The sequence below is a fragment of the Pseudorasbora parva genome, chromosome 7 (genome assembly GCF_024679245.1).
Source record: "Pseudorasbora parva isolate DD20220531a chromosome 7, ASM2467924v1, whole genome shotgun sequence".
Lineage (NCBI taxonomy): Eukaryota > Metazoa > Chordata > Actinopteri > Cypriniformes > Gobionidae > Pseudorasbora > Pseudorasbora parva.
Window position 1 is genome coordinate 21222911 of NC_090178.1, and position 27922 is coordinate 21250832.

The 27922-nt window shown below is 36.1% G+C and overlaps 1 protein-coding gene across 4 annotated transcripts; it reads left to right on the forward strand.

The window, feature by feature from the left end:
* The first annotated feature begins 242 nt into the window (after positions 1-242).
* adam15 (ADAM metallopeptidase domain 15) lies at positions 243-27848 on the forward strand. Of its 4 annotated transcripts, XM_067448552.1 has the most exons (25): positions 244-802; positions 2561-2655; positions 9167-9243; positions 9317-9395; positions 9476-9552; positions 11283-11487; positions 11572-11637; positions 11818-11889; positions 13696-13865; positions 13959-14043; positions 14117-14265; positions 14350-14527; positions 15283-15375; positions 15468-15663; positions 15760-15868; positions 16040-16235; positions 18303-18380; positions 18475-18586; positions 18706-18853; positions 21836-21944; positions 24106-24171; positions 24295-24375; positions 25475-25543; positions 25706-25860; positions 26664-27848. In XM_067448552.1, the coding sequence occupies exons 1-25, from the start codon at positions 628-630 to the stop codon at positions 26731-26733; spliced, it is 2910 nt and encodes a 969-aa protein (XP_067304653.1). In that variant the 5' UTR covers positions 244-627; the 3' UTR covers positions 26734-27848. The 4 variants fall into 4 exon arrangements, with proteins under 4 accessions (XP_067304654.1, XP_067304653.1, XP_067304655.1 ...); XM_067448553.1 differs by lacking the exon at positions 25475-25543 and having other exon boundaries at positions 243-802; XM_067448555.1 differs by lacking the exon at positions 2561-2655 and having other exon boundaries at positions 678-802.
* Positions 27849-27922: the final 74 nt, after the last annotated feature.

Here is a 27922-nt window from a genome sequence, read left to right on the forward strand (position 1 = left end):
TTTTGTTTTTTAGTCCTTCCTAATACTGAGTTACTTCCTTTATTAGCTCCAACAGCCGCTGCCTTAATCAATGTGGTTAAATAATAGTAGGCTGCTACGCCCTTGCCTTTAGTAGGATCTTTGTAGAACGTATAATCTCCATGCCAAGGATGTGAACCCGGCCGGACAGCAAGGAGTTAACTCAAAGAGGAAATCCTATCTGGTTGGTCACACTGAGAAATGCGATTATACTGCCTCAGTTTAACACAGGCGAGCGGGCGGGCGGGCTGCGCACTATGCGATGCCTCTCATAAAGCTTATTCTACACGGTTACATGCGATTCCGCTGATCTCAAAACGAAACGAGCGAAATAGAGAAGCCATTATTATTGCCAGGCAAGAACTGATGTTTTCAGCAGGATGTCGGTTGCCCCTGACAGAACCCACACTGGGCCGGGAACACGCTTTGAGAACGGACTGCAGTTCGGCGTCCAGCAGGTGAATGGCCAGGTGCGCGTTCACGTGTGACGGATTCTCTGGGCTGACTGCTGGCCGTCTTAACGTGATTAACGTGCTGTTTTTAAGAACTCTGCAGATCCGCTACTCCACTTGAATTAAAAGAAGAGACCAATCAGTGCGTCAGTGGACCATGCAGCACCATCATCAGTTGTTTAGATGTTTTTGGCGAACTGTCGTCACTCTTCTTCTATTTGAAGGCACCCCGCTCGTGATGTTCAAGGGGTCCCTCACTCTGACCTTAAACAGGGATGACAGCAGTTTCACACTGCAGCAGGACGCGCGGATAACTCACTCCTCTCACAATGGTATGGAATACTCCGCTTTAAATATTTCATTAAAGAAATGTGTTGCATCAAAAATTGCGTTATTTTTTGCGCAGTTAATAACTGTACATTTAGAGCTTTTTGTGATGCACAAATATCGCTCTATTTTACTTTGTACAGCTGACAGTGTCATTACTTAACGTTAATCAATCCAGTCATTTACATGTCACTAACATTAAGTCAGATATCCTATCGGGCAAAAATCCCTATTTCATTTTAGGTATTAATGCTAGTGTAATTTTATAATTTATCAAACAGGCTAAACAAAAATGCCCTTTAGTGGCCTATTAAATGTTCTTCACACTATTTAATATTGTTAAAGTAAATATGCAGCGCTGCAAAATGTTGTGATATCCTCACATGTGAAGAAAGATTTAGACTACATTTATGCATTTACTATAGACACTTTTACACATTCAATCAGGGCATAGGATGTTGTGGGTGAAATGCTCTATAGCGTTTGACCCAGCAGTCTGCTTAGAGAAACACAGCGAACAGCTCAGCTATTTTAGTTAGTCTAGATAAGTCACAGGCTCTATTCTTTAAGAGCCTGCTTGGCAGATTGACATTTACCCACCTCAATGTTTGTAAACTGCTCAGAGTGTAATATAAAACTACTGATTCTTGAAAATAATTGCAAACTTCAATCTGGGCTGCTGGAGAGGAAGCTCACTCTAAAAGCTATTCACATCCAAAATACTTGCCCATTCCCTTCAGGATTTCCAATTCTGACTTCTTTTTTTCTTTTCTTTTTTTGAGAACTTGTTGAGAATCCTAGAACTATGTTTCAGCAAGTTTTGTCATTTTTGGGCTCGTAGTTCTTTAAGGCAGATTGACTGTATGCTTCTGATGCAGTTCAGAAGAACTGGGGCCTTGCAAACCAGTGCTGTACATGCATGCTCCAGCACAGCTGTCAGTCACTAAAGACTAAACAACAGCTGCCCTCACAACACAGCACACTCTTTTACTCACTCACAGTGTTACTTTTAGGAAATCTGTGTATGAGTGTGCATCTGAAGAAAAACGTTCTGTGGATTGTTACATTACTGAAAGACATGGAATGCGAATGCGAATCTTACTGTTATAAAAAATATATATATATGTAAGCTTTATGCGAATCATATTAATAAAATAAAAGGCTATGTGAGAAATACTTGTCGTTCTTGCACAAAATATTTTTCTGTGCACCAAATAAAAGACTGTACACTGAAAACACTGAAAGACAGATGGAATGCGAATCTCACTGTTGTGAAAAAAAAAACCTTTCTTTCCCTGTTTTGCTTTTTTTGACATGCAGAAATTTTTGGCACTGTTAGCCAACCAACAGCGATTACTAAGTATTTGGGTTGCCTTCTGTTAAATTAAACCTTCTGTCATTTTGACTCATTTACAGTAAACAATATTAAATAAATTCTACAAAGGTTTTGCAGGGGGAAACAAGCTTTTAAAATTGTCGGTTACATCTAAGCTATCACAATAAAAGTAGATGGATAAATTATATTTTCCAACTGATGAACAATAAAACATTACTAGTCAATTATCACATTTTGGCAATGGATGAGCATGGACTGCGCTATATAGAGATTCGTATGAGCTTGTGTATCTGGATTAATTTTTTGTTACTAAATACTTAAGATGTGAAAAGCGATTTATTTAAGTAAATGGACACATTTTTGCACGTGGGTGACATTTCATGGGAAAATAGGAGGTTTGTGAACTTAAGTTTATCTATTTCTACAGTTACAAGTCATAAAAGAGAGCTGAAGCCTCTAGTGAAGACAAGGCCATTTGCTGTGGTGGATGGAGTTAGGAGAAGCCTGAGTGATGTTTTACAGGTGGGTTTTTGCACCGTCTAATAACAGATATAATCAATCACACTAACATAGCATGTTAAATCGACTAACATCATACCATAATTCATGCCTGTGTGGATAACATTCCTTGTTACTGGAACTGGTAATAAAAGGTGTGTGTGTGGACTGAGGAGTGGGGGGGAATTCAGCAGGACATGACTTCAGTTGCTCTCAGCTGCACAGGAAATGTCCGTCCCCATAATGTTGCCTCTAGTTCCTCTCCTCTCAGATCATACTTTATGTCAGGAAGTTTCCAACTGAATAAGTCAACACACCTACATTCTCTGTCCAGGACAGGACAGATACAGACACCAAACCCACCTCCCTCTCCTAACCTTTAATTACTCATTTGCTCTCTCATAATTTGTTTTATTCAGTTTGTCATTTCTCTCAGCAGTGTGATTTAAGAAATGATCCCTGGGTTACAAGCTGATTCATTTATGTTGTCATGCACAGTAAAGCAGCCCCTCTGTGCCTAGCTGAATCACAGAAACCGAGGCAACGATGGTCTGTTTTTAGCATGTTTTGCCATCGAGAGGAAAGGCGGGTGATGGCTTGGGTGTGTGTGCATTTATATGAATACAGTCTGGTGATTATAATCAGTGTCCTCAAACAGGGTGTCCGCGGGGTTTTAAAAAGTATTAAAAAGTGATAAATCAAAATTGTCAAATTTAAGGCCATTAAAAGTGTTAAATTTGGTCTCATAGGTATTATTTTTTTCCAAATTAGGTATTATTTTTTCAGACTATCAGGTGTCCTATTCTGATTGAAATTGTATCTGCGTTCGCGTTAGTTCGTTTAAATATGGGCTTTAGCATATCTGGGCACATAATCAAAGATCTTTCGTCTCCGTCTCAACGTATGTTTGATGCTGACGTCATATTCAGTGGTCGTTCGGCATCATCTCAGAACACTGCGCGCTCAACAGACGTGGCTGGCTTACGTTTTATTTTAGACTTGCTTCAAGGCATATCTTCAACGACTGTCCTCATAAGAGCAATCTTAAACGATGTATATATATATATATATAGTCTAAAATGAACAAAGAGTTGTGAGAGAATGAGGCGCGATCCATAGACAGTATATAAACAGTGAGATCCGCGTGTCTGTCTGCTCTTAAAGGGACAGCAGCCAATAAAGCTTCCTGTCAGTAAAGTTAAAGAACAAAGGGAACAGAGAAAATGACTCGCTGGGCTTGACTAAATAACTTTTGTAGCTTTAATAAGGATTAACTATTTAATTTATAGTTTATGCAGTGCAGACTGCATATAACTTTGATAAGTGTATTAAATTTCTGTATATTTCCTTACTGTTAAGACAGGAAGGGCAGGAATAAACATGACATTTATTATGGGTTTATGTTAGCATTGTTTTAAGTTTACTTAAATTAAAAACTGTTATATTTTTGAAGCCTAATAATGAATGTAAAAAAAAAAAATCAGTAACTGTATTGATATCAGTAATACTGGCCTTCATTCATAAAAAGATGCAATTTAAACAAGTATTTAAAATATACTGTCTTTGTTGTTTCTACATTAATTTGATTAACTGTGAAATTATGATATTAAAAATGTATTAAACGTACAAAAACTTTTTTTATTGCGATTAATCACAGAAAAAATGTGTGATTAATCTAATTAAAGTTTTTAATCAATTGACAGCACTAGTTTTTAGTATTTTGTTTAATTCAACAACTTATCACAGTTATAGAAATGTAGTATTTGGCTCAGGTTTTGTTGTTGGGAAAAAAACACTAAATAATTTAATTGCTGAATTACCAATTATTAATTGAAATCAGATGTGTGTGCAGTAATGCTTCTCCTTAACCAACCTTTGTGAATGTTGAGATCTATTTTACTGTGTCTGAATGATAACTTATAACAGATTTCCTCCTGGTGTCGAGTCTAAATCTATTCTTTTTTGTATGTTATGTATGTCAAAATCTGTGTAAATAATAGAAAGGTCGCTGATTAACACTTGCAATTCAGTGTCGTGATGGTTTTAAAAAATATTCTAAAGGTAGTAAAAAAGGTATTAAAAAGTAGTAAATTTAACTTAAGGATTGCTGTATATACCCTGTCAAACCATCCACCACCCACTAACTACTCATTTATATTAGCACAGCAAATAGAGAGTGTTTGTTTCAAACTAACAACTTATACAGAGTGATATTTTGGAGTGCCATTCCGTCTCTAATGCATTCTGCTTCTGTTTTAACACAGTTGAACGTGTAGTTATATGCCACACAGCTTTATTTACATTTATATACATTTATTTAGAGTGAAGCTAATTATTTTTATGAGCCCCTTCTTTCAGCCCTTTCTTTAAGTGAGTCAAAAACAAACTGATGATAAGTGTTCAAAGTCCAATTCCTGTGCGAATAACTCGGTCGGTATATTTCTGAAAGTCAGAATTATACAGCATGACTAATGAATTCTGACTCTAATGAGCTAGCTCTTTTTAGCAAATCCCCAACACTTATGAATCAGTTTTATAATTAATTATGTGCGACTCCATGAATTCACAACACTGTGAAAATATTGTTGGTTTAACTTAAAAAAGTTAGTAATCTGGTTGCCTTAAAATTGAGTTGATACAATAAAGGAAATTGGTTTAATGAATAGAAACTGAAAATATTATGGTATCTGAACCACATAAAATTTGATAGATCATGCCAAATTGTGCTATTTTCATATTTTACTGCGTCAATCACAACAACAAAAAAAACATGCACAAATATACAAAAAATATATTATTTTAATTATATTTTAATAAAGGTTGTTGATTCTCAAAAATGTGCATGTATTAACTTTTTACAAATTACAAATTTTTTGTTACAGTGCAAGAAGTAATGCTGTAGTAGTTGATTTACATTGAATATTTAAAAAAAAAATGCAAAAATAAAGGATTAATCAATTAAATTATCACATTTATTAGAGTAATTCTAGAAATTAATAATTATAATGGCAATAATATCCACATGAGCAGTTAAAGCACAGGCAAAATGTGAGATCTGGCACAATCCTCATCCTCCACCCATTTTCCCCTTCCCTTACGCACTTTTTTTTTTCTTCACCCTCAACTAGCCTCAGTAAAAGTACCCCACCCAGCATTCATCTGCTGCTGAGGTCATCGTGCTACATACTGCATGTGCTCAGGGACATTACCTCAGACAGAAAGAGACGTTATAAAGAAAGGGAGAAAAAGAGAGGCCAGAGCAGAAGGCAATAACAGAATAGAGGGAGAAAGAGGAAACGGGAGAACAGATCGGCTGAGGCAGAGAGAGAAAGAGGGGAAAGAGAGAAGCAGATATGAATGTTCAGGGATGGATTGGTTAAAGGCATATTTCACCAAAAAAAAAGAACATTCTGTAATGATTTACTATGACTTTGCTTCTTTTGGAAAACACAAAAGGAACTTTTAATGCAATTAGTCTCCATGAGAACGGATGATTTCAAGCTTCAAAAGGGACATAAAAGCACCATAACAGTATCAAAAAAGGGGTCCTGCAAATATATTTTTTCACATCTTTTGAATATCTGGATCAGTGAACAGATCATTCAGTTCGGTTTTATTAAAATATTTGACTCAAAAGAATAATATGTTCACAAATTAGCATTTTCTCATGAACATCCCGAAAGAGCTAAAGCAGATTTTCATGTTTTGCAGTAAAAGGATTTTCATCTTCCTCACACAATGAATTCAAAAGACTTAATATACAGAATATAATTCACAGGCCATACGGGCCAAATTGATATTTGTATGATGCTTTCATGCCTTTTATTTTGAAGCCTCACTTCTCATTCGTTGTAAATGTATGGAAAAGTGTCTAGTACAGTCTAAATATCTCATTTGTGTTAGTAAAGAACATTCACATTAGGCCACATTAGATTGGAATGACATAAAGGAGAGTAAATAATAATAATTACATAAATTTAAAAATTCAAATATTTAGTAACACTTTAATCGAAGCCTTTATGTATAATGCATTATAAAGGTAGGCTGTTCATAATGTACGTTGCAATGCATATATCTTTTCATAAATAATTGTGCTCGGGGTACAACATCCAACCCCCCTGTCCCCATTCCCCGAAAAATGGGCACATTTTGTGGATCCTAGCAGATACCCTGCACGCATACACACCCTCTTTTTCATCTTTGCCTCAGACACTAGTTGGACTTGCCTATGGTTGTTCAGAGACAAGCAATCCACCCATTCCCACTGAACTGCAGTCTGTTCCCAGGAGTTCATAATGAAGGACCAGAACCATCTGATAGTAATAAACATAAAACCCACAAATAGACGCCTATGGTTATGTAGGAAACCTGAACAATGCTGGAACAGTATCTGATGGTTGAATGTGGGCTTCAGTTTTTGTGAATAGCCCAGAGGTTCGATCCTGGAAGAAAGTGTATGTATGGGTGTGTTGTGCAGATTGGTAAACGATTACAGATGTGGGAAAGAGAATGATGTTCTTATGATGTCTGTCTCGAGACCTTTTGATGAACCAAACTCCACAATAGGGGTAAAGCTCAATGGCAAAAAGGGTCCCACTCAACCTGAATTCGCCCCTATCTTTATAAGGCATTTAAAGTTTTTACAAGAGGTTGGATGAGATCTAAGGGGGCTGTAAGGGGTTTCACATTTTGGCTTATTATGCATCAGTGTATGACATAAAAGTACCGCGAGAGCAATTCGAGAACAAACGGCTCTGTATGCTTTTGATGTCATACACCGATCGGTCTGTGCGGCGCAGTTTCAAGTCCAACACTCCGATTAACAAATAATGTTAGAACATCACAAGCTCTTGATTCAGGTACCATTTTGATTTGGATTGATTTCAGTATTTTAATAATGTGCATAATTACTTTACATTTGAAAGAAATGCTCAGCTATTACTATAATTATTACATGAACTTTATACACTTTTTAAACATGAACAACAGACTGAGTCCAGTTCAAATGCTATTTTTTAACAGATACGTTTGTGAGTCTTTTTTAATGATTTATTAAAAAAGCAGGCTCAAACATGTCATTTCTTTCTTAAATTAGACTACAGGGTTGTACATTTTCTACATTCTGATTCACTTAAAAGAACCAGTTCACATTAGTTAGTTGCTAATAATCTAATAATGAAAACTACAGGGAAACTACACTAAATGCAGTCTAAGGACAACGTGTGCATTTCCTGCCAAAAATAATGCACTGTCTGTGGAGGAATGCCATAGAATAAAATATTGTTTTCAATCAATATTCAGGTTGTTCAAATTGTTCATTTTTTGTAGCTGTTAATTCTTTTCTGCTCAGAAATGTTTCGTATTATTAACTTTAAAATGAAAGCGACATTAGCATTTCATCAGATTAAGTATGTGCTTGTTACTGTGTGATTGTGATTTTGTTCTACAAATCTACAAATTCAGAATGGAAAAAGAAAGAGAGAATTAAGACTAGCTTACTTAGACTTCCAGACAAATGGCGATAGGAGATGTAACCTTTCTTTTTTTAAATGAGTTTCCTATGAGAGATGTCTTGCTTTGACTGGCTGGGAAAGAGATAGTACAGTTAGGCCTGTTCTGAATGGCTGGTGCGGAGGGAGGTCAGATAGACCTGCTTTTATTTGCTGAGAGTAGGAGGGGTCAATAAAGTGAGCTGTTCCCATTATCACATTGGAGAAAAGCAGGAAACGGCAGCAGCGGTATAACAGGAAGCTGAGTGGGGTTTCACTTTTTCATCAAGCTGCTGAATGTGTTTGCGAGCCAAAGGGATGTGATAGAATGGCAGGAAAAGGTGCTCAGAGTAGGAAGTGAGATGAGAGAAAGGCACAGAAAAAGTCTGGAGGAGGGGAAGTCTGTTTATAGACCAGTTCACCCTCTAAAATTAAGCTATTTTATGCTCTCAGAGAACTCTCTTTTCTTCTGATCATGTGCTGATGCAGTGATTCCAAACCACTGTGGGTATAGACTAGGGTACTTAGAAGACTTTACATTGTTAAACCTATACAACAGATTTCATAATTTTAGATAAATAACTTTCATAGCCGAAATGCCACTTGTATAACCATTTTTCCTCCCAGTACCCATTGTTACTTTTTTTATTTTAATAATATTTATAATAAATACTATAATTACATTATTGAGTGTGATGATTTTTCAATTAGCTATTAATACAGATTTAGGGGACAAAAACATTTATAGAAATTAATAAATACCTTTGCAGGTTTAGCGTAAACTGTATATTTCTTCATAAAGAAAACATGATCTTATCTGATCTAAATAAAAACATTTGATTGACATCAGTAGGGTTCATAAAAAAGCTCATTGTTGTGTTATATCTATATACTTAACAAATACACGATTCAGATAATGTCTTTATAACATGAACTCTCTCTCTCTCTCTCTCTCTCTCTCTCTCTCTCTCTCTCTCTCTCTCTCTCTCTCTCTCTCTCTCTCTCTCTCTCTCTCTCTCTCATATTCTCATTCTCATTCTCTCCAGAATGGTCACCCTGACAGATTGCAGTGTGGTTTACAAGTGGGAAGCAGCTTGTATATCCTGGACCTGGAAAAAAACCAGTAAGTCATTTCCTGTGAGTCTAATCAGCAGCTAATGAAGATAAAATAATCATATGTAAACATTTGTTTGCAGAGATCTTTTGCCAAAACCGCCCAATGTGTTCTACTATCTGCCAAACGGAACTGGGGTATCCATGAAGGAGAGCCTAGTGGTCAGTGGAGCCGCTCATAAACAAGTGCCTTTTGCAACGTTACTCTTATTGAAGCAACATTTTATCTGTTCCTTTGTCAGACACATTGCTACTATCACGGTTCAGTGCAAGGTTTCCCTCAGTCCCGCGTGGCTCTCAGCTCCTGCTCGGGGTTACGGTAATATTTGCTTTACATTTTTCAAATCTACAAATGTGTTTCTTGTAGTAATATAACTCACTGACCACTTCCTTTGAGAGATTCTTTTGGTTTCTTTTGGAGATTATAGTCATTACTAAACAATTTTTGCTGCAACGATGCTGTGGCTTAATTTATTAGTAAACAATAAGACCAGCTTATATTTCAGAAGTCATGTTGTAAGTTTGTCAGAGAGTGTTAAAGCAATGGAGGGAGTCTGTATTTCTTAAAGGGAGAGTTCACCTAAAAAGGAAAATTAGCCCATGATTTACTCACTCTCAAGTCATCCTAGGTATATATGACATTCTTCTTTCAGACGAATGTTAAAAAAATAATGTTAAAAAAATGTCCTGGCTCTTCCAAGCTTTATAATGGAGTGAATGGCTGATCTGTTTTGAAGTTCATAAAACTCTATCCATCATAAAACTAAACTAAAATAACTAGCTTCCGACAGATGACTGTTCGCATGTTACGATGAAAGAGTAACCCCCGACCTGACGCATGACATATTGAACGTGGAAGCGCAGAGGATAGAGCAAAACAAAGCACCGGTCATGAATTAGAAGCCTAAAAAGAGAATTTTGTCAGAAGATTTCGATATAAAAGAAGAGGAGCTTAAGTTTGTTGCCCAGATGTTTGAACCGCAACAGGCATCAAAGCTAGAGATACTTCTACATCCTGCGTCATTTATCGTATCGTTAGGGGTTATTCTTTTGCCGAAATTCGACTTGCATAGGCCGTTTGCCCGAAGCTAGATATTTTAGTTTCAAATAGTTTTCTTACACAAACCCATCACTTTTGACCCATCGCTCCAGAAGGCCTTTATTAACCCCCTGGAGCCTTGTGGATTAATTTAACTTTTATGATGGATAGATGCACTTTTATGGACTTCAAAACAAATCAGCCATTCACTGCGTTATAAAGCTTGGAAGAGGCAGGACATTTTTTAATATACTTATTAGTATCATATTAATACCCACATATACTACTGTTCAAAAGTTTGTGGTTGGTGAGATTTTTTTTAAATTTTAAAAAAATACAGTAAAATTAGTAATATTGGGAAATATTACTACAATTTCAAATAAATGTTTTCTATTTTTTTACATTTTGAAATGTAATATATTCCTGAGCTGACAGCTGAATTTTCAGCAGTCATTACTTCAGCTGCTCAAGAAATGTCTTACTATTATCAGTGTTGAAAACACTGGGTTGTGCTGCAATTTTTTTTGTTTTGTTGTAAAAACGGTGATATGTTTTTTTTAAAAGGATCCTTTGATGATGATAAAGTAAAGCATTTATTTGAAAAGAAAATCCTGTGGCAATTTTGAGTTTTACTGTCACTTTTGAACAATGTAATGCATAATTGTTGAATAAAAGCATTTATTTCTTTCAATAAAAATCCTACTGACCCCAAACTTTTTCAAACCATGTATTTATAGCCTATAGAACTTATTTGAATATACATTTACCGCGTGTGTGTGTGTGTGTGTGTGTGTGTGTGTGTGTGTGTGTGTGTGTGTGTGTGTGTGTGTGTGTGTGTGTGTGTGTGTGTGTGTGTGTGTGTGTGTGTGTGTGTGTGTGTGTGTGTGTGTGTGTGTGTGTGTGTGTGTGTGTGTGTGTGTGTGTGTGTGTGTGTGTGTGTGTGTGTGTGTGTGTGTGTGAACATGATGTTCAGTCTGTTAGTCAATTGACACTTCTTTTTCTCTCCACAGGGGAGTGATAGTCATTAACGCCACACTGAGCTTTGAGCTACATCCTGAGGAAGAAGAGCATGGAAAATATGAGGAAGGGAGTGGAGAAATGGAAGGGGAGCTGCATGTGATTTACCCAACAAACTCACAAACATCTGAGTCTAGAGATTGTGGAGTGTCACACACCTCTATTCCTCCCCTTCAGATCATCCCACACACACACAGGGTGAGCATGCTGTGTGCATATGTGTATTTATAGGTATGCATATTTATCTGGCTCTCATGATCCTTTTCTGCTGTTTGGTGACAGAGTAAGAGAGACATTCTCTCAGAGACCAAATATATTGAGCTGGTGCTGGTGGCGGATCATAAGGAGGTGAGAGAGAGTAAAGGAATCTCTGTCACGCACACACACATTTACAGTCATAAGACACTTCCACCCTCTACTGGTGAATATACTGCATCACTTCTACTTTTAATTGTTTTACTGTACATCGTATATCTGAATATTTAAGACTTGAGTTTTGAATCTGTTCTTTTTCTGTCTTCCTCACAGTATATAAATTATCAGAAGAATAATAAAACCATGATTTACCGCATGTTGGATGTGGCAAACCAAGTAGACTGGGTAAGTTTTATATCTACATGCACATTAACGTACAGACATTTTTGTTTACGTTTTTTTTTAAAAGTCTCTTATTTTTGTTAAGTCTCTTTTTCTCACCAAGGCTACATTTGATGAGAAATACAGTAAAAACAGATATTACTCCAGCCTTCAGTGTCACATGATCCATCATAAATCAATGTAATATGTTGATTCTGATGGGGAAAAAACACAGTAGTATAAATTGTGCACAGTAGTATAAATATCAAAACATGCATTTAGAGCAGTACATTGGAAATAAACAAACTTTTAGAATTTTAAAAACAATGTAAAATTGTTAATTGCAATTAAATGTTTTGATATAAAGTGAATAAGAAATGTTTAAGATTCTAAACTATTTCTAGATCAGTAATAGATTAAGCAAATTTGTCACAATGATCATGCAACTCAGATGGTCAAATGTGTCTGCTTCCAGTATAGTACTTCAACTCTCTCAAATCATGCGGGAGAACACAGCTTTTTCACAAATGTATCAAATTTACCATTTGTGGTTTTATTTTTGTATTATTTATTAACTATTATTGGATCTATTCATATTTTAAATTAGCCATTAATATATAGGTATTTAATTTTTGTATACTTTTGTCATTTTTATTATTATTTTTTGATTATATGAACCTTTCATTTATTGTTTTAGCTTTATTTTGTTTTTAATTATATTATTTTGTTTTTATAATTTTAGTACTTACCTTTTTTCAGTTAGTTGTCAAAGCAACATTTATCATTTTAGTTTTCATCTAATATTTTTTTATTTTATTTTATTCAACATTATTTCAATTCAACAAATCCCTTTCGGTGCGGTTTACTTGCTTACATTGCGTCAGTTACTGACACGTATGTGGGAAAAGGTTTTTCTCTGAATCCTAAAGCCTGATTGGGACACGTCTGTGCACCTGCACAGACAAATGGCATTTCAGCCCGCCAAAATGGGCGGGGGCCAACTGCTTGTGTAAGCCTGAATGCCATATCATAAGAATCTTTCTCCTTCAACCGTGAAGATCATCTCCTTGCTTACTCTGAAGAAGAGAAGAGGCTTTCTGCTTGCCATTGAACAAGCTTTAAGAAGCGGAATAATGGCGCTTCAGCGACTGCAGCTGACTTGGCGCTTCTTCCCTGCAGCTATTTGGTGACTCTTTATGAGCACATTTTTTTCTTAAAAGAACAAATTTGAGCGATGTTTGTTGCAAAATGTCGTACTACGAAAGGGGCTCATGCAGGGTTTCCCTGCTTCCCTCAGACGAGCACACTGAGTGTGTGCCTCGCCCATGTCGAGGCTGCACTCACGGAGGCCTGCTGCTCTCATTCGATGACTCTGCCCTCCCTCTACCTAAAGAGCCAGATGAAATCATGCCTTGGCTAGACTCAGAGCTCATCTGCGTTCTCACAAAGCCATAGAAGAGCTGGGCTTAGAGTGGTCGGCCCCAGAAGAGCCCGCCTGCAGATGCTGGGCCCACTTCACCAGTAATGTGCATGCCCAAACTCCCTTCCGCTGTTACAGTGAATCAAATAAAAAAGTTCCTATGGCCCACAGTGAGTAAGGCTTTTACAGCAACTTATTCATTCCAAAGACGGATGATTGATATACAACCTTGATATAAAACATCTGAACCATGCCCTGGTAAGATGGCTGTTCACACCTTCCCATTTGACTTTCAGTGGACGCATCTTGCCCCAAGTTTGTGCCTAATGACACTGCTAGTCACCATACATTTTCTGAAAGCCCTCGTGAGTCTTAGCTTATGTCTAAATCTCTGCCTGGCCCTTTCTTAGTTCTACAGGCCACTGAATGTACGTGTGGCTCTGCTGGGTTTGGAGATCTGGAGTGACCAGGACAAGATTCAAGTGGATAAAAGTCCCACTGAAACTCTAAACCGCTTCCTGGATTGGAGGACCAAGGAGCTACTACCGCGACTACGGCATGACAATGCACAGCTGATCATGTAGGTTGAGATTCCCAGAAATATCCGCACAGGTAATCGAGTAATAATAGACAAGGAAATAATTCAGAATTGCGATATGTGCTTACATGTTAGGGGTGAGCCATTTGATGGGACGACAGTTGGCATGGCGTCTCAGTCCTCCATGTGCTCAAAGGATCGATCAGGAGGAGTGAATGTGGTGAGAGAATCTTGCTCTTTATGCAATAAGTTAGATCTTGTTCTAGTATTCACCTGTGTTTCCTGTACCGTAGGACCACCTTGTGAGTGTGTTAGGTGTGGCTTCAACGGTGGCACATGAGTTGGGTCACAACCTAGGAATGAGTCACGATACAGCTGACAGGCTCTGCCAGTGCCAGAACGAGCCTCGGCTTGGGGGCTGCATCATGGAGCCCTCTACTGGGTGAGTGAAAAATGTGTGTCTGTGATTGATATTATATCGTCAGTGATAAATCATGCAGTACAAAGTAAATGCTCCCATGTGCAGGTTTATGCCCGGTCAGCTCTTCAGCAGCTGCAGTGAACGGGATCTCTCTCTCAGTCTACTGCACGGTGGCGGTATGTGTCTGTTTAATGTGCCTCAGCCAGAGAGCCTTCTGGGAGGTCCGCGCTGCGGGAACCTGTACGTGGAGAAAGGAGAAGAGTGTGACTGCGGCCTGCTGGATGTAAGAAACGGTTTCCTGCCTATTGGTTCCTGGTTCTGCTACATTTACATGAAGTTAGACTTACGACTAAGTGCATGCGACCGCTTAAAGGAATAGTTCAACTAAAAATTAACACTTTGTTCATAGTTAACTTTATGTTGTTCCAAACCTGTATGCCCTTTTTCTGTGGAACAAAAATATTACACTATTGTTTCAGCAGAAAAAAGTCATACAGATTTGATTTAATAATTACAGAATGTTCCTTTTTTGGGGGGTGTACAATCCCTTTAAGCTGACAGCAAACATTACAGGCACAAATATTAAATCATCAGATTGATTTATATAATCAAGATTCTGTCTTTTACCATTTCTCAAATTTCATAAATCTCTTTATGAATGTTAGTTCATAGAAAAATGTTTTCAGAGCAAAAAGGCAGAAGTTAACTGTGAGAACATGCTGAATTTAGTTTACAGTGAGTTTGTTTAAATTTAAGTTTTTTACATAGAAGATGATAATAAATAATTTTATAAGGTTAGAAAAATATTGAAATAGAAAATCCCAGCGAGCTTTATTCTGCAGAAATAAAAGACAGGGACATTTTTTAAGCTTTATTACATTCGATTCAAAATCAAGAATGGTGACCCCGAGATTTGAATTAAATCAAATCTCTAGATTTCAAATGACCCATACTCAGAATTTATTGGACTGTTAAACAAATATATGTTGTAATATGCTCTTCACCTCTGTAATATGCTTCCTACTTGTGTCTGTTCAGGAATGTAATGATCCTTGCTGCAATGCCAGCACATGTAAACTGGTTCCCGGGGCCCAGTGCTCTTCCGATGGCATCTGCTGTGAGAACTGCAAGGTTTGTAAGTTTCCTTATAAATATATACTCACTTAGACATGTGCCGCTAATGCTACTCTCGCATTACATCCCATTCATCTCTTTCCTTATAGTTGCGTGTTGCCGGGTCAGTGTGTCGGGAGCCATTGGGAGAGTGTGATTTGCCAGAGTACTGCACCGGCACTTCCCCCTACTGTCCTCCCAATGTGTTTCTGCAGAATGGAGAGTCATGCAAGGATGGTTCCTCCTACTGCTACAGCGGCGTGTGTGCCAGTATGGACGAGCAGTGCCAAATGCTCTGGGGACCGAGTGAGTGTCACACACTCCACAAGAATGATTATGATAATTCTCACCTAGTGTCTAGATTTATTGTGGTTTGTTCTCTGTTCTCTCCGCCCCTCTAAGACTCCACCCACGCTCCACCTATCTGCTTCTCATCTGTGAATAAGCAGGGCAGTAAGTACGGAAACTGTGGCCAGATGCCCAACGGATCCTATATCCCCTGTTTAAAAGGGTAAGGACTTGTAGGCTGGAACGTGATATTATTTAAGCACAAGCATGGTTTAAATTGTTTCCTTAAATGTTTAATTGCATTTTTTTATAAGCATAGTTACCAAAAAAAATGTTGTTTAATTACGTTGTATTTTATGAAAATAGGACTGTAAGTGTGTTCTATTTTGCTTAGGGATGTGCACTGTGGTAGGATCCAGTGTCAGGGTGGAAGTGAACGTCCTCTGCTGGGCTCCAATGCTGAGATTCTGACCACAACGGTCATACTAAACCAGAGTGACTTTACCTGCCGGGGGACCTATTTTAATCTGGGTGATGATGTTTCTGACCCAGCCATGGTGTCCCAGGGGACAGCCTGTGGGCCCAACAAGGTGTGTGCATAAAATCTCTACTTTTAGGATTGTTAATTGAATACATTTAATACAGATTTATTGTGGTTACATTTTTTTGTTTTAAATTATGTGCTAAAAAATAGAGATTTTCTTTCACTCTAGCTAGATATATATATATATATATATATATATATATATATATATATATATATATATATTTATATTTGTATGTAGCAAGCTAGAGTGAAAGAAAATCTCTAATTTTTAGCACATAATTTAAAACAAAAAAATGTAACCACAATAAATCTGTATTATATATATATATATTAGGGGTGTAACGGTTCACAAAATTCACGGTTCGATACGATACACTGGTGTCACGGTTCGGTACGGTTCGGTACATTTTAGATACAGCAAAAATAAAAAATGGCAGATAAATTACCTTTTTTTATTTTTTAAAACTAGCAAAGTATGATTTTTTTTATTATTATTTTTTACATTGAACAAAGATGGAGCTATACTTTACCCATCTTCTATGTAGTTACAGAAATAGACATTAGCTCTTTACAATAGCTCTCTCCACACTTTTTTCACACACTACTGCTTCTGTCATCCCTTTGGCCAAATCCTGACTTGTGTGACTCTCAAGGGGGCGTGTCTGAAGAACGTGGCTATTCAGCTCCTATTCATCGGTAATGTAATGTGCCGTTACATTCAGGTAGCTTTGTGTAGCCCTTGACGTCCAGCCATCTGTTGTCAGAGCAACCGCTGTTGCTTTGGCCAATTGGTTCTCTATTTGGGCTTTTGTTTTTTAGTACAAAGCAGGGAATTACTGGCTAAAATGGGCTCGTGAAGGAACATTGTAACGGGGCTCAATTACTTTAAGCACATTCTTAAAACTCCATCTGCAGTGCGTATGCGGTGCGTTTTGCACTGTGTATGCGGTGCAAGAGCCGCACGCCCTGTTGTGCTTTCACATATGTTGCGTTTTCAGTCCGCAACCGTTAACATGGGTACAGAAAAAATACGCACCGCATAGGCTACGCACTGCAGACGGAGTTTATGTGAATCGGGCGTAAGGTCTCATATCCGCGGCTATAAATGTCTTTTGCCATTTGAATAAGTTGGAAATGTCGGTCTAAATGCTGCGGGGATAGTTTGTGGGATAGTTTGTGGCTGTTTATTCTTTTTATCGTCTTGTTGTCGGCGTAAATGAGTTGATTGACATGACATGAATTATTCCCGCTGCTGTACCATCATGTAGCAAATGTGACATACCGTTGTTTTTTAATCCATCACTCTTGCCAACACCATCATAGCTTACAGAGAATCCAAAGTTCACCAACACACCAGAGCCGTTGGTTATTGGAGGATCTTCTATTTCTGGTCTGTTAAACGCAATAGCCATTTTGCGACGAGCATTCAGCGTGTAGGCTACTGAGTAAGTGAGCACCTGACTGAGCAGTCTAAAATATATATATATATATATATATATATATATATATATATAATTTATATATATATATATATATATACATATATATATATATATATATATATATATATATATATATATATATATATATATATATATATATATATATATATATATATATATGCCTGTTACGTCGTTTTGGTTATTGGCTTCCTTGTTGAACGCATAATATAATATTTTACATACTTTTTTATTTTCCAAATCTAATTAATTAGACCAAGAACCGTTCGGTAGACTTTTACATTGTTAAATGCTGTTCTTTTGAACTTTCTATTCATCAAAAATCCTGAAAAATTCTATAAATATATTAAGCAGTACAACTGTTTCTTAAGCATCAAAAAAGCAGAATGCTGATAGAATGATTTCTGAAGAATCAAGCAACACTAAAGACTTGAGTAATGGCTACTGAAAAATCACCTTTGCCATCACAGAAATAAATTCCATTTAAAATATTTATTCAAACAGAACCAATTATTTTAAATTATAATAATATTTCATAATATAGATATATTTATGTCCTAGTAAAAAGGTATTTTGTGTAAAAATGTATTTAAAATGTATTCAAATTAATTTTATCGTATGTTTGATTTATTGTAACATTGTATTCTCAGGCATGTGTGGACCAACGATGTCGGGACGTGTCCATGTTTGGCGTTGAAGAATGCCGGAGGAAGTGCAATGGCCACGGGGTGAGGAGGAGGGAGGAGCAGACAAACAGCTCACTGAGTCACTAAATCTTGCAGTTTCATTTTTTACTTCTCTATTTTGTCTTTGTATATGTAGGTGTGTAACAGTAATAAGAATTGTCACTGTGATGAGGGCTGGGCTCCTCCTGACTGCAGATACTCTGGAACCGGAGGCAGTGTAGACAGCGGCCCTGCTCGAGAGCCCAGAGGTATTACACACACATACATTAGGTGTAAATTTTAACATTTTGAACTCAGGAAGTAACATCATTATATTGATTACATTGCCTTCCTAGTGTTAAGCCTCATTTTTGCCGCCTGTATACAGATTCAGATCCTGCAAGGGTGGCTCTTCTGGTCATCTTCCTGTTTGTGTTGCCTGTCTCACTGCTGTTTGTCGCACTCCGCTTCCCCCGGTGTCGACGAGGCCTTGTGTACCTCGGCCACACCCCTTTCAGCAAGAGCCGACAGAGCCGGTGAGACTGAAAAAAGATAGGGACAGAGAGATGACATGTATTAATGATGCAGTTTATCTCACTTTACTGTGAAACTTTAATTCTTTGAGGGTCAATAACATGATATAATATTAATAATAATAATAATAATAATAATTTATTAAATAATTTAAAAAAAATGCAATTTTTGCATGCAATTACTTTAATTCACATATTCTATAAAAAAAATTGTAATTCTTAAACAGAAAGCCTTTGTAGTAGTTTGACGTGATCTTTTATGTAGAAATAATTGTTTAACAATGAAACATTTTAATTAACAAATAACAAAACTGCTTATTAATATTTGAAAATGTATGTAAGATGTAAGGAAAGTGTTAAAGGGGTCATGACATGAAAAATCCAATTTGCCTTGATCTTTTGACATATCAGAGGTCTTTGTTAAAAGATCCTGCAAGTTTCAGAGCTTAAAATGTAACTAAAAAACAAAGCATTTATTTAATTAAACTAGTTTTTTGGGGGGATATTGTGGGATTTGTGACTTCACGCATATCGTCTCGAGAGCAAGATGTCAACAAAAAGTTTTACAGCATCGGTAGGCATTCGTTCACTTAACAGCTGACACTTGGCGACACTGTTGTGTCTGTATACAGTGATGCACGTTCACTTCCTGATGTACGCGCTTGAGTCTGCTGACAAGGGGACAAATGGAATCAACGGAGTCAATAGAATGTTCGTTTTTATGCGCTCTGTTTAAACAGAAGGATGTCAGCATCAGGAACAAGTGGATGGTTTATTTAAAATGTTGTGTCGGAGGATTATATGTTTGTTCTGAGAATTTGACTGCAGATGGTTTTGTAAATAAGGCACAGTGTAATGGAGAGTCAGCAAAGAAACTTTTTTTGTGTAAAGATGAATCCGTCATCTGTATTGGACATATATATTTTTTTGTTTTCTAGTTTTATGTGAACCTCAAGGAACATACTGTACTAAAAACTTGTAATGACCCCTTTAATTTTATTTGATGGTTATTTGAAACCCACTCAAATCAGCATAGTAGATAACAAACATACTGTGAAAAAACACTGGTGCCATAAATAAACAACAGCCATCTAGAAATGACAACCTGAGGTGTTAATATAAGATCCTTTCTTTATAAGAGTCATAGATCATATGATAAATCATTAGTGATAATGTTTTACTGTGTTTTACCCATGATGCAGTGGGGTCTCGGTGGCCTATATTGAATACTGTGTGGAGGAAAACTGGAGGTATCTGTGAATGTGGAGCTTCAGTTTGTGCTGCAATAAAGTATTGTTACAGTAGTACAGTGGCCAGGAAGTGCAAAACAACATTACAAAGTGTGAAACACTTTTACAAAGCTCGAGACAAATTTACATTTTGGAAAACATTTTACCTATCATAAAACACAATTACATGGGCAAAACACTTTTACCAAGGACAAAACAAATTTACATTTAGGAAAACAAATTAACAAGATGCAATACACTTTTACCAGTCCCAAAACAAATTTACAATGACCGATTCTTAATAACATGTCAATCGAAAAGGGCACTTTCACTAGGGCTCAAGCCCCGCCGGCCACCCCCTCTTGTGCACACCACTGGCTCTAATATTTACACATGGATGCAAATCAACTTGCTCCTGCCGCGGCTGTATAAATCCTGTATGTCGTGATTGACATATGTCTTGTCCAATCAGCAGTTCCATTCCATTCACCGTGTCACTTCTGGTATGTGGTACATTCCCTTTCCGTTAAGAATCGGTCATTGTACATTTGTTTTGGGACTGGTAAAAGTGTATTGCATCTTGTTAAATTGTTTTCCTAAATGTAAATTTGTTTTGTCCTTGGTAAAAGTGTTTTGCCCATGTCATTGTGTTTTATGATTGGTAAAAATGTTTTCCAAAATGTAAATGTGTCTCGAGCTTCGTAAAAGTGTTTCACTTTGTAATGTTGTTTTGCACTTCCTGGCCACCGTACAGTAGCTATACTCCAGTAAACATTCAACTAAACATTAGTTGAACATTTGTCTCACCAGCAGGGGCTTTGAATGACAATGAAAAACTGATTATAAAATTGGGCTTAACATTGGCTGTCATTGACAAGCTCGTCTTTGGTTGTGTGTTGTGGGACTTCATGCAAAACTGTCACTCTGAAGAGTTTCTTAAATTTCTTTAACACACCAAAGTTCTTTGCTGATGAGAAGAAAAAATGTTTGTTTAATCTCAAATGTTAAGTGTCTTGCTGCTAGCTATCTTTCCCACACAGTTCTCCAGTTCCCTATTACATAACACTATGGCGTGTGTGAAGTAGATTTACAGTCAAACCAAACTTTATTCAGACACGTCAACATTTTCTCACATTATCACAGTTTATATGCTATAGTTTAGAAAATGGTAATAAAATAAGACAAGCTCAGAGTTAAACTGTCAGAACAAATTCTTAACTTTGATAGAAAGGTATGTAAAGGATTACAATCAACCAATAAATTCAGTTCAATTTAAGGACCAATTAGATTATAGCAATTTAGGTCAACCAATTACTAAGCAATGCTTCATTTTGTTGAGTCTGTGGTGTAAACGTCACATTAGCAATTAAAGAAAAAACACTTAAGCAAAACATGCATGGTCAAGTCAATGTGTCTGAATAATTTTGGTCCCAAATTTTAAACTATTTTACTGATAGTCCACTGTATGAAGAATTTTTGGGTATAATATTTCACAGTTGACTTTATTTTGCTATCCTGACTTATATAAATGAACTATAGTGTCCTGCACCCACTATGAGGAGTCTGAATAATTTTTGGTTTGACTGGTTTATCTTTGTGGTTCTGTAAAATTGGTTATTATCAGAATAAATTTATGTAAAATTTTCCGGCAACAAATTCTTCTTATATTTAATTTTGTCATTCTGAAAAATATAACAAGAGTTTGAGTGTCTACAAAATGTGTGAATGTGTGTAATATTGTGATATTTCCTCACAGAACTCCTGCCATGGAGCTAGCAAATGCTCGAAATGGAGATCAGGTGCAACCGCTCAGGTACCAATGGCCTCGCCAGAGCGACATCCCTCTCACACAGGCTATCAGTAAGGTACAGTAAATCTGCTCTACAGAAAAACAGTGCTGCTTCTAAGCATCTGGCCCATTCGATGATACAATTACTGGGGCTTAATCTCCTATAATGTGGTGTAGGGTTACAGAGAGTCAGAAGTAGAGAAATTAGTCCCGAGATGGAATAATAGTTGAGAAAGCTGCTGGTAGCTGGTCATCGTGTGCAATTAAATGTATTACAATTGAATTGTATATGTGTATACTGGTACCAAATAATATACAGTGCTACCTAAAACAGATTTGTGGTGTATGATGTAGAGGTTTACATACACTACCTCTGTAAATCTGGGGTTGGTAATAAAAAGAAAAAGGTCCCTTGTGCTCACAAAGGCTGTATTTATATGTTTAAAAATATATATTTAAAAAATATGTTGTAAAAATATATATATTATATAGAGATATGATATATAAATCATACATTTATAATAATTTTTCTAATTTAATTATATATATATATATATATATATATATATATATATATATATATATATATATATATATATATATATATATATATATATATATATATATATATATATATATATATATATTTCTAATGTATATATTAGAAATAATGTATGTATTATATCTAATGTATGGCATTTCTTGCTAATATCAAACAGATGTTCAAAAAGTTCAAAAGTACAGACTTTGAAATGGAAATGTGAAATCAACTGGATGCATCATTGCTAAATAAAAGTATTAATACATTTAAAAAACTTACTGACACCAACTTTTGTATGGGAATTTAAATTCTGTAATTTTTCTATAAATCAAATAAGGAAATAATTGCAAACAAATAAATTGTTGAACCTAGCACTTTTTAGTTATAATATATATATATATATATATATATATATATATATATATATATATATATATATATATATATATATATATATATATATATATATATATATATACATATATATATATATACATACAGCACAGGTCAAAAGTTTGGACACATTACTATTTGTTATGTTTTTGAAAGAAGTTTCTTCTGCTCATCAAGTCTGCATTTATTTGATCAAAAATACAGAAAAAATAATAATATTGTATATATATTATATAAAATATATATTATATATATATATATATATATATATATATATATATATATATATATATATATATATATATATATATAAAATATATATTATTACAATTTAAAATAATTGGTTTTAAATTTATTATACTTTAAAGGATCATTTCTCCAGTCTTCAGTGTCACATGATCCTTCAGAAATTATTCTGATGATGATTCATTTTCAAAGTTGGAAACAGTTCTGTTGCTTAATATTTTTTCAAACCCATACTTTTTTTATAATACTTTGAATAAAAAATAAAAAAAGCAAATGTTTCAAATATATATATATATATATATATATATATATATATATATATATATATATATATATATATATATATATATATATATATATATATATATATATATATATATTAATGTTTAACTAATGAACTAGTAAAATAAGTGAGTATAAGGTTAAATATTTTTTATTATTAAGCTATATTTATCAATATTTACATCCATATTCTCATTTCATCAGTTGCTCAAGCCTGTTTAATTGTTGCCTCAGGTACAGATAAGATATAGTATCAATGATGAAACACAACAAAGCTAGTATTATATCATTCCAAAATTCTGGTATCGATCCAGCTCTAGTATGTATGCTATGGTTCTTTTTTGGTAGATTATTCATTTTATTTAGCAATAACTAAATTCCTAGTTAAAGATGACCATTGAAAAAGTCAGGCGAACCTACTGAGGGGTGTGTAGGTCACAGTCCTGCTCTTTCACCTGGGTACCAAAATTGGTCTGTTTGACTCTTTCATTGAGCCACACAAAAAAAAAATTGCTAGATGCAATCAAATGCTTTTGGTCACTGCTCCTCCGTCAAACCTTCCCTGCATGAATTTTTGTTTCTACACAAACTGCAAAAATATCTGACAGTAACTGTAGTAGTTCATTGCTTCTGCTGCCATCCTAACAATACCAGTTTTTCTCGGCTTACTGGTATGGCTAAAACAGCTAACTAACTTGTCTTACTATAACATGCATGTGCTGTAAAAGTTCACTCCCTCTCTACTGCCCCCTCCACAACACTTTTGTCTTGTTAGGTCCAGCACAGGCCTGCTCCTCCAACTAAACCTCTTCCACCTGATCCTGTCTCTAAACCCACTCAGGTAAATCTCATCATGCTCGCCAAGCTTGTGAGGAATGGACACATATAGAGCTGGTCTGGTGGGTGTAGCGTTGTGTTAGAAATACAAACCAATATTGTTTTATTGCTCTTTCTGGTTCTTCAGTTGGCAGGGCATTGGCCTGCCCCTCCCACCAAACCCCTCCCTCCTGACCCCGCCCCCTCAGAGAGCAAGATGCAGTGCAAGGTAGAGGGAGCACTTGCTGCTATAGCTGCCATGTTTAACTGTCTGTTATTTTGTCTTGACCCAAAGTGTCTACCTTTAGAAACTCACTTCATGTTCCTAGTCGTGGTCCGCGTCTTTGTGTGGTTTGCATGTGGAGGTGTGCTTGTGTCCCTGTCATGAGATGATGGTGTTTTGTGCATGTGGATGGGTTGATGGTTTCTGTGGAGTGAATAAAGTGTTTAGAGATCCCAGTGCCCTGTGAGATCCGACTGGGGGAGAGCATGTCATCTGGAATATTTTCAAATATCACCATAAAGAAACCCCCTATCCGCCACAAATGAATATTAATATATCACATAGATTGCTTTGTTTTTTTACCCATAATTTGAAAATGTATGTAAAAAAAAGTGCAAAAATTTAATTAAATTAACCTGTAACCCCAACACGTTGAAAAATGTATGGACATACATTTAATAATCAAATGATTTAATATTTTTTTAAACCATGTTGTATAAAACCTAGTGCCCTGGTGTGGAAAAATGATAGTTATCATCTCACCAATACTAGTTATAATATTCCACCATCACTAGAAGCAATAATTTGTAGTTATTTATTTCACACCTGAAGATATCTTAACTGAAACTTTGAATATCAAAGTGATAAAAAAATATATTACCACCCTTTAAAATAAAATTTGACCAGTTAAAGGGGTCAAATAACATCACTATTTCTAATAACTGCTGTATAAAAATATTTGGTGATACATTATGAAGAAGTGATGTGATGGTGATGTGACACAGAGCAAAACAAAACTTCCCCTCCCCCATCTTAATTTATGAGTTTGTGCATATTTTGCATGTTTTATCTCTCCCAGTCTCTCCGCAAGGTGAAAACAGAAATCTTTGTGCAGCCTTTTGCTTGGATGAATCAGAGGAATCAGTTGTGCAGTGCATGGCCTGTGATTCAGTCCAGTCTCTGACAAATTGTTCTTGCGATCAAGGGGAAATCATGGTGGAATAGCTTGATTCCCGATGATTTGAGTAAAATTGTACAATAAGTCAGTCTTACCGAATGCCTGCTTTTCTCTGTCACATGGCTGCATCTGCAACTGTACGTCTAGCCCAAAGGAAAGCGACCGGCTGCACCAAGCAAGCCTCTCCCTCCTGACCCTGTCCTCTCTACCCGACAGGTATCACCAGGGGTGTAAAGTGTAACCCTCGATTAACAACACTAATGTGCTCTTGCATCTATTTCTCTCAGAACAGTGCTATTTTGAACTATATCAACAGCAAATTGAACTTACAAGACAAAAAACATACTGACTCTTCTGAATCACCTCATCCTGTTTCAGAACCATGTTCCCCCCAAACCTCCGGTTCCCAAGAAACCACTGCCTGTGGATCCTTCACCCCACCCTCCGCCACCCCCACTGCTGGGTCATCCAGGATCTGCTGCATCTTCATCATCTTACTCGCGTAACCCTGCGTCAGCTGCTGCTCCTGCCAGGTGAGAGGGCCCTCATCCTTCATGCTTTCAATTTCATTCAAATTAAAGGGTTAGTTCACCCAAAAATAAAAATGTATGTCATTAATGACTCACCCTAATAACGTTCCACACCCGTAAGACCTCTGTTCATCTTCGGAACAGTTTAAGATATTTTATATTTACTCTGAGAGTGTATGCAAGTGTATGCACACTTTACTGTCCATGTCCAGAAAGGTAATAAAAACAATGGCAAAGTATACATCAGTTATTTAATTAGAATCTCTTGAAGCATCAAAAATACATTTTTGTCCAAAAATCACAAAAACAACGACTTTATTCAGCATTGTCTTCTCTTACTGGTTTGTTTTCAATGCTCAAATAAAGATTAAAATGGTTATGAATCAGTGGATTGATTCATGATTAATGAACTGCTGAAATCACGTGACATTGGCGATCCGGATCATGAATCAATCCGCTGATTCATAACCGTTTGAATCTTGATTCAAGGATTAAAAACAAACCAGGAAGAGAAGACAATGCTGAATAAAGTCGTAGTTTTTGTGAATTTTGGACCAAAATGTATAATGGACTAAAATGTAATTTATTTTAATTACCTAACTGATGTCCCAAATCTAATTAAACTGTGTTCCGAAGATGAATGGATGTGTCTTACGGGTGTGGAACGACATTAGGGTGAGTCATTAATGACGACAAAATTATTTTTGGGTGAACTAACCCTTTAATAATACGAAATAGGCAATGGAGTAAAATATTGTTTATTGGGAAAATGTGTAATCTGATTAAAGTCTTACTTATATGTACAGACCTGCTCCTCATCCACCTTTACGGAGGCAGCAGTACCCTGGGAAACCCCACGCTCCTCACCCAGTATAGTCAGGAAGGAAGCACTGGACTGGCTGCAAATTTCAGCAATTCGGGGCTTTTTTTTCTACTCAGTATTTTGTCTTGTTTTCCAAAAACAATATATGAGTTTCTATAAAACAATATACATTTTAGAATTAAAATTGCATAAGATATGTGCATTTAAATATAAATAATTTTGTTAGATTTAATTAGTAGGGTAATAAGAACCTGAACATTGAACAAGTCTTAATATCTCATATAATTTATAAAGTAAAATTATTTTAAAGGACTTTTACTGGGAAACAAGACAAAAACACTGATTAAGAAAAATATTTTTGCCATGTGGGACACTATGTGATGAGATTTGCACAATTCTATTTGCACTGACAATGAGAGAGAAGTTTCTTCTGCGGGGTGAACATTAACACCTGTACAGACTTCTGTTGCTCTGCATCTGGATCAGAACTTCAACTTCAAACTCATTGTGAGGCTCGTTGAACCATCAGAGGAATTACAGACTCCAATGAAGGTGAAAGGATGTTAAAACTGAAGACAAAAAAGTGAATATATCTAAAAGTGAATCTTTTTCTGATTCAGATGCTCAGTTCAACGCATGGAAATAGAATATGACGAGATGATGCCTTGAGGAAGGAATCCTGATTTCTTTCTCTGAGATGCTGTATGCATGCTCGATTTGCCTGCCTATAGATGATCTGATCTTTTCCTACAGAATCTCTTCGGTGCCTAATTAATTTGCCGCACAACATTTCATCAAGGATTGTTCTAATACACTCACACCAAACTGATATTCAGAACTCTTCATTTTTAGAGCTGAAAACTCCCGTTTATTACATTCCGTTTAACTACAGCTGGTTTCAGTACAGATGTCAGTTTTGACACAAACACACACATGGTCTCTGTTCTGTAAAGTCTTTACTGTAAAGTAATGTCTTATATCGATATCAAGACAACTCAGATTGCAAATTGTGACCGTAAATGCTGCTGCAGGGACAAGGCTGGCTGATTGGATGAAGATCGCCTTTTCGATCAAAGCACTGTAGAAGGTATATGAAGATATTTAAGTGTATTTTGAAATATGCAATATTTTTAATGCAATAAACATGGGATCTATTTTTACAGTTGAATGCAAATTTGATTGTCTTAATCAATTCCTGTATTTATCCAGAATTGTCATCCTTTATTTATCCAGCTTTATCAC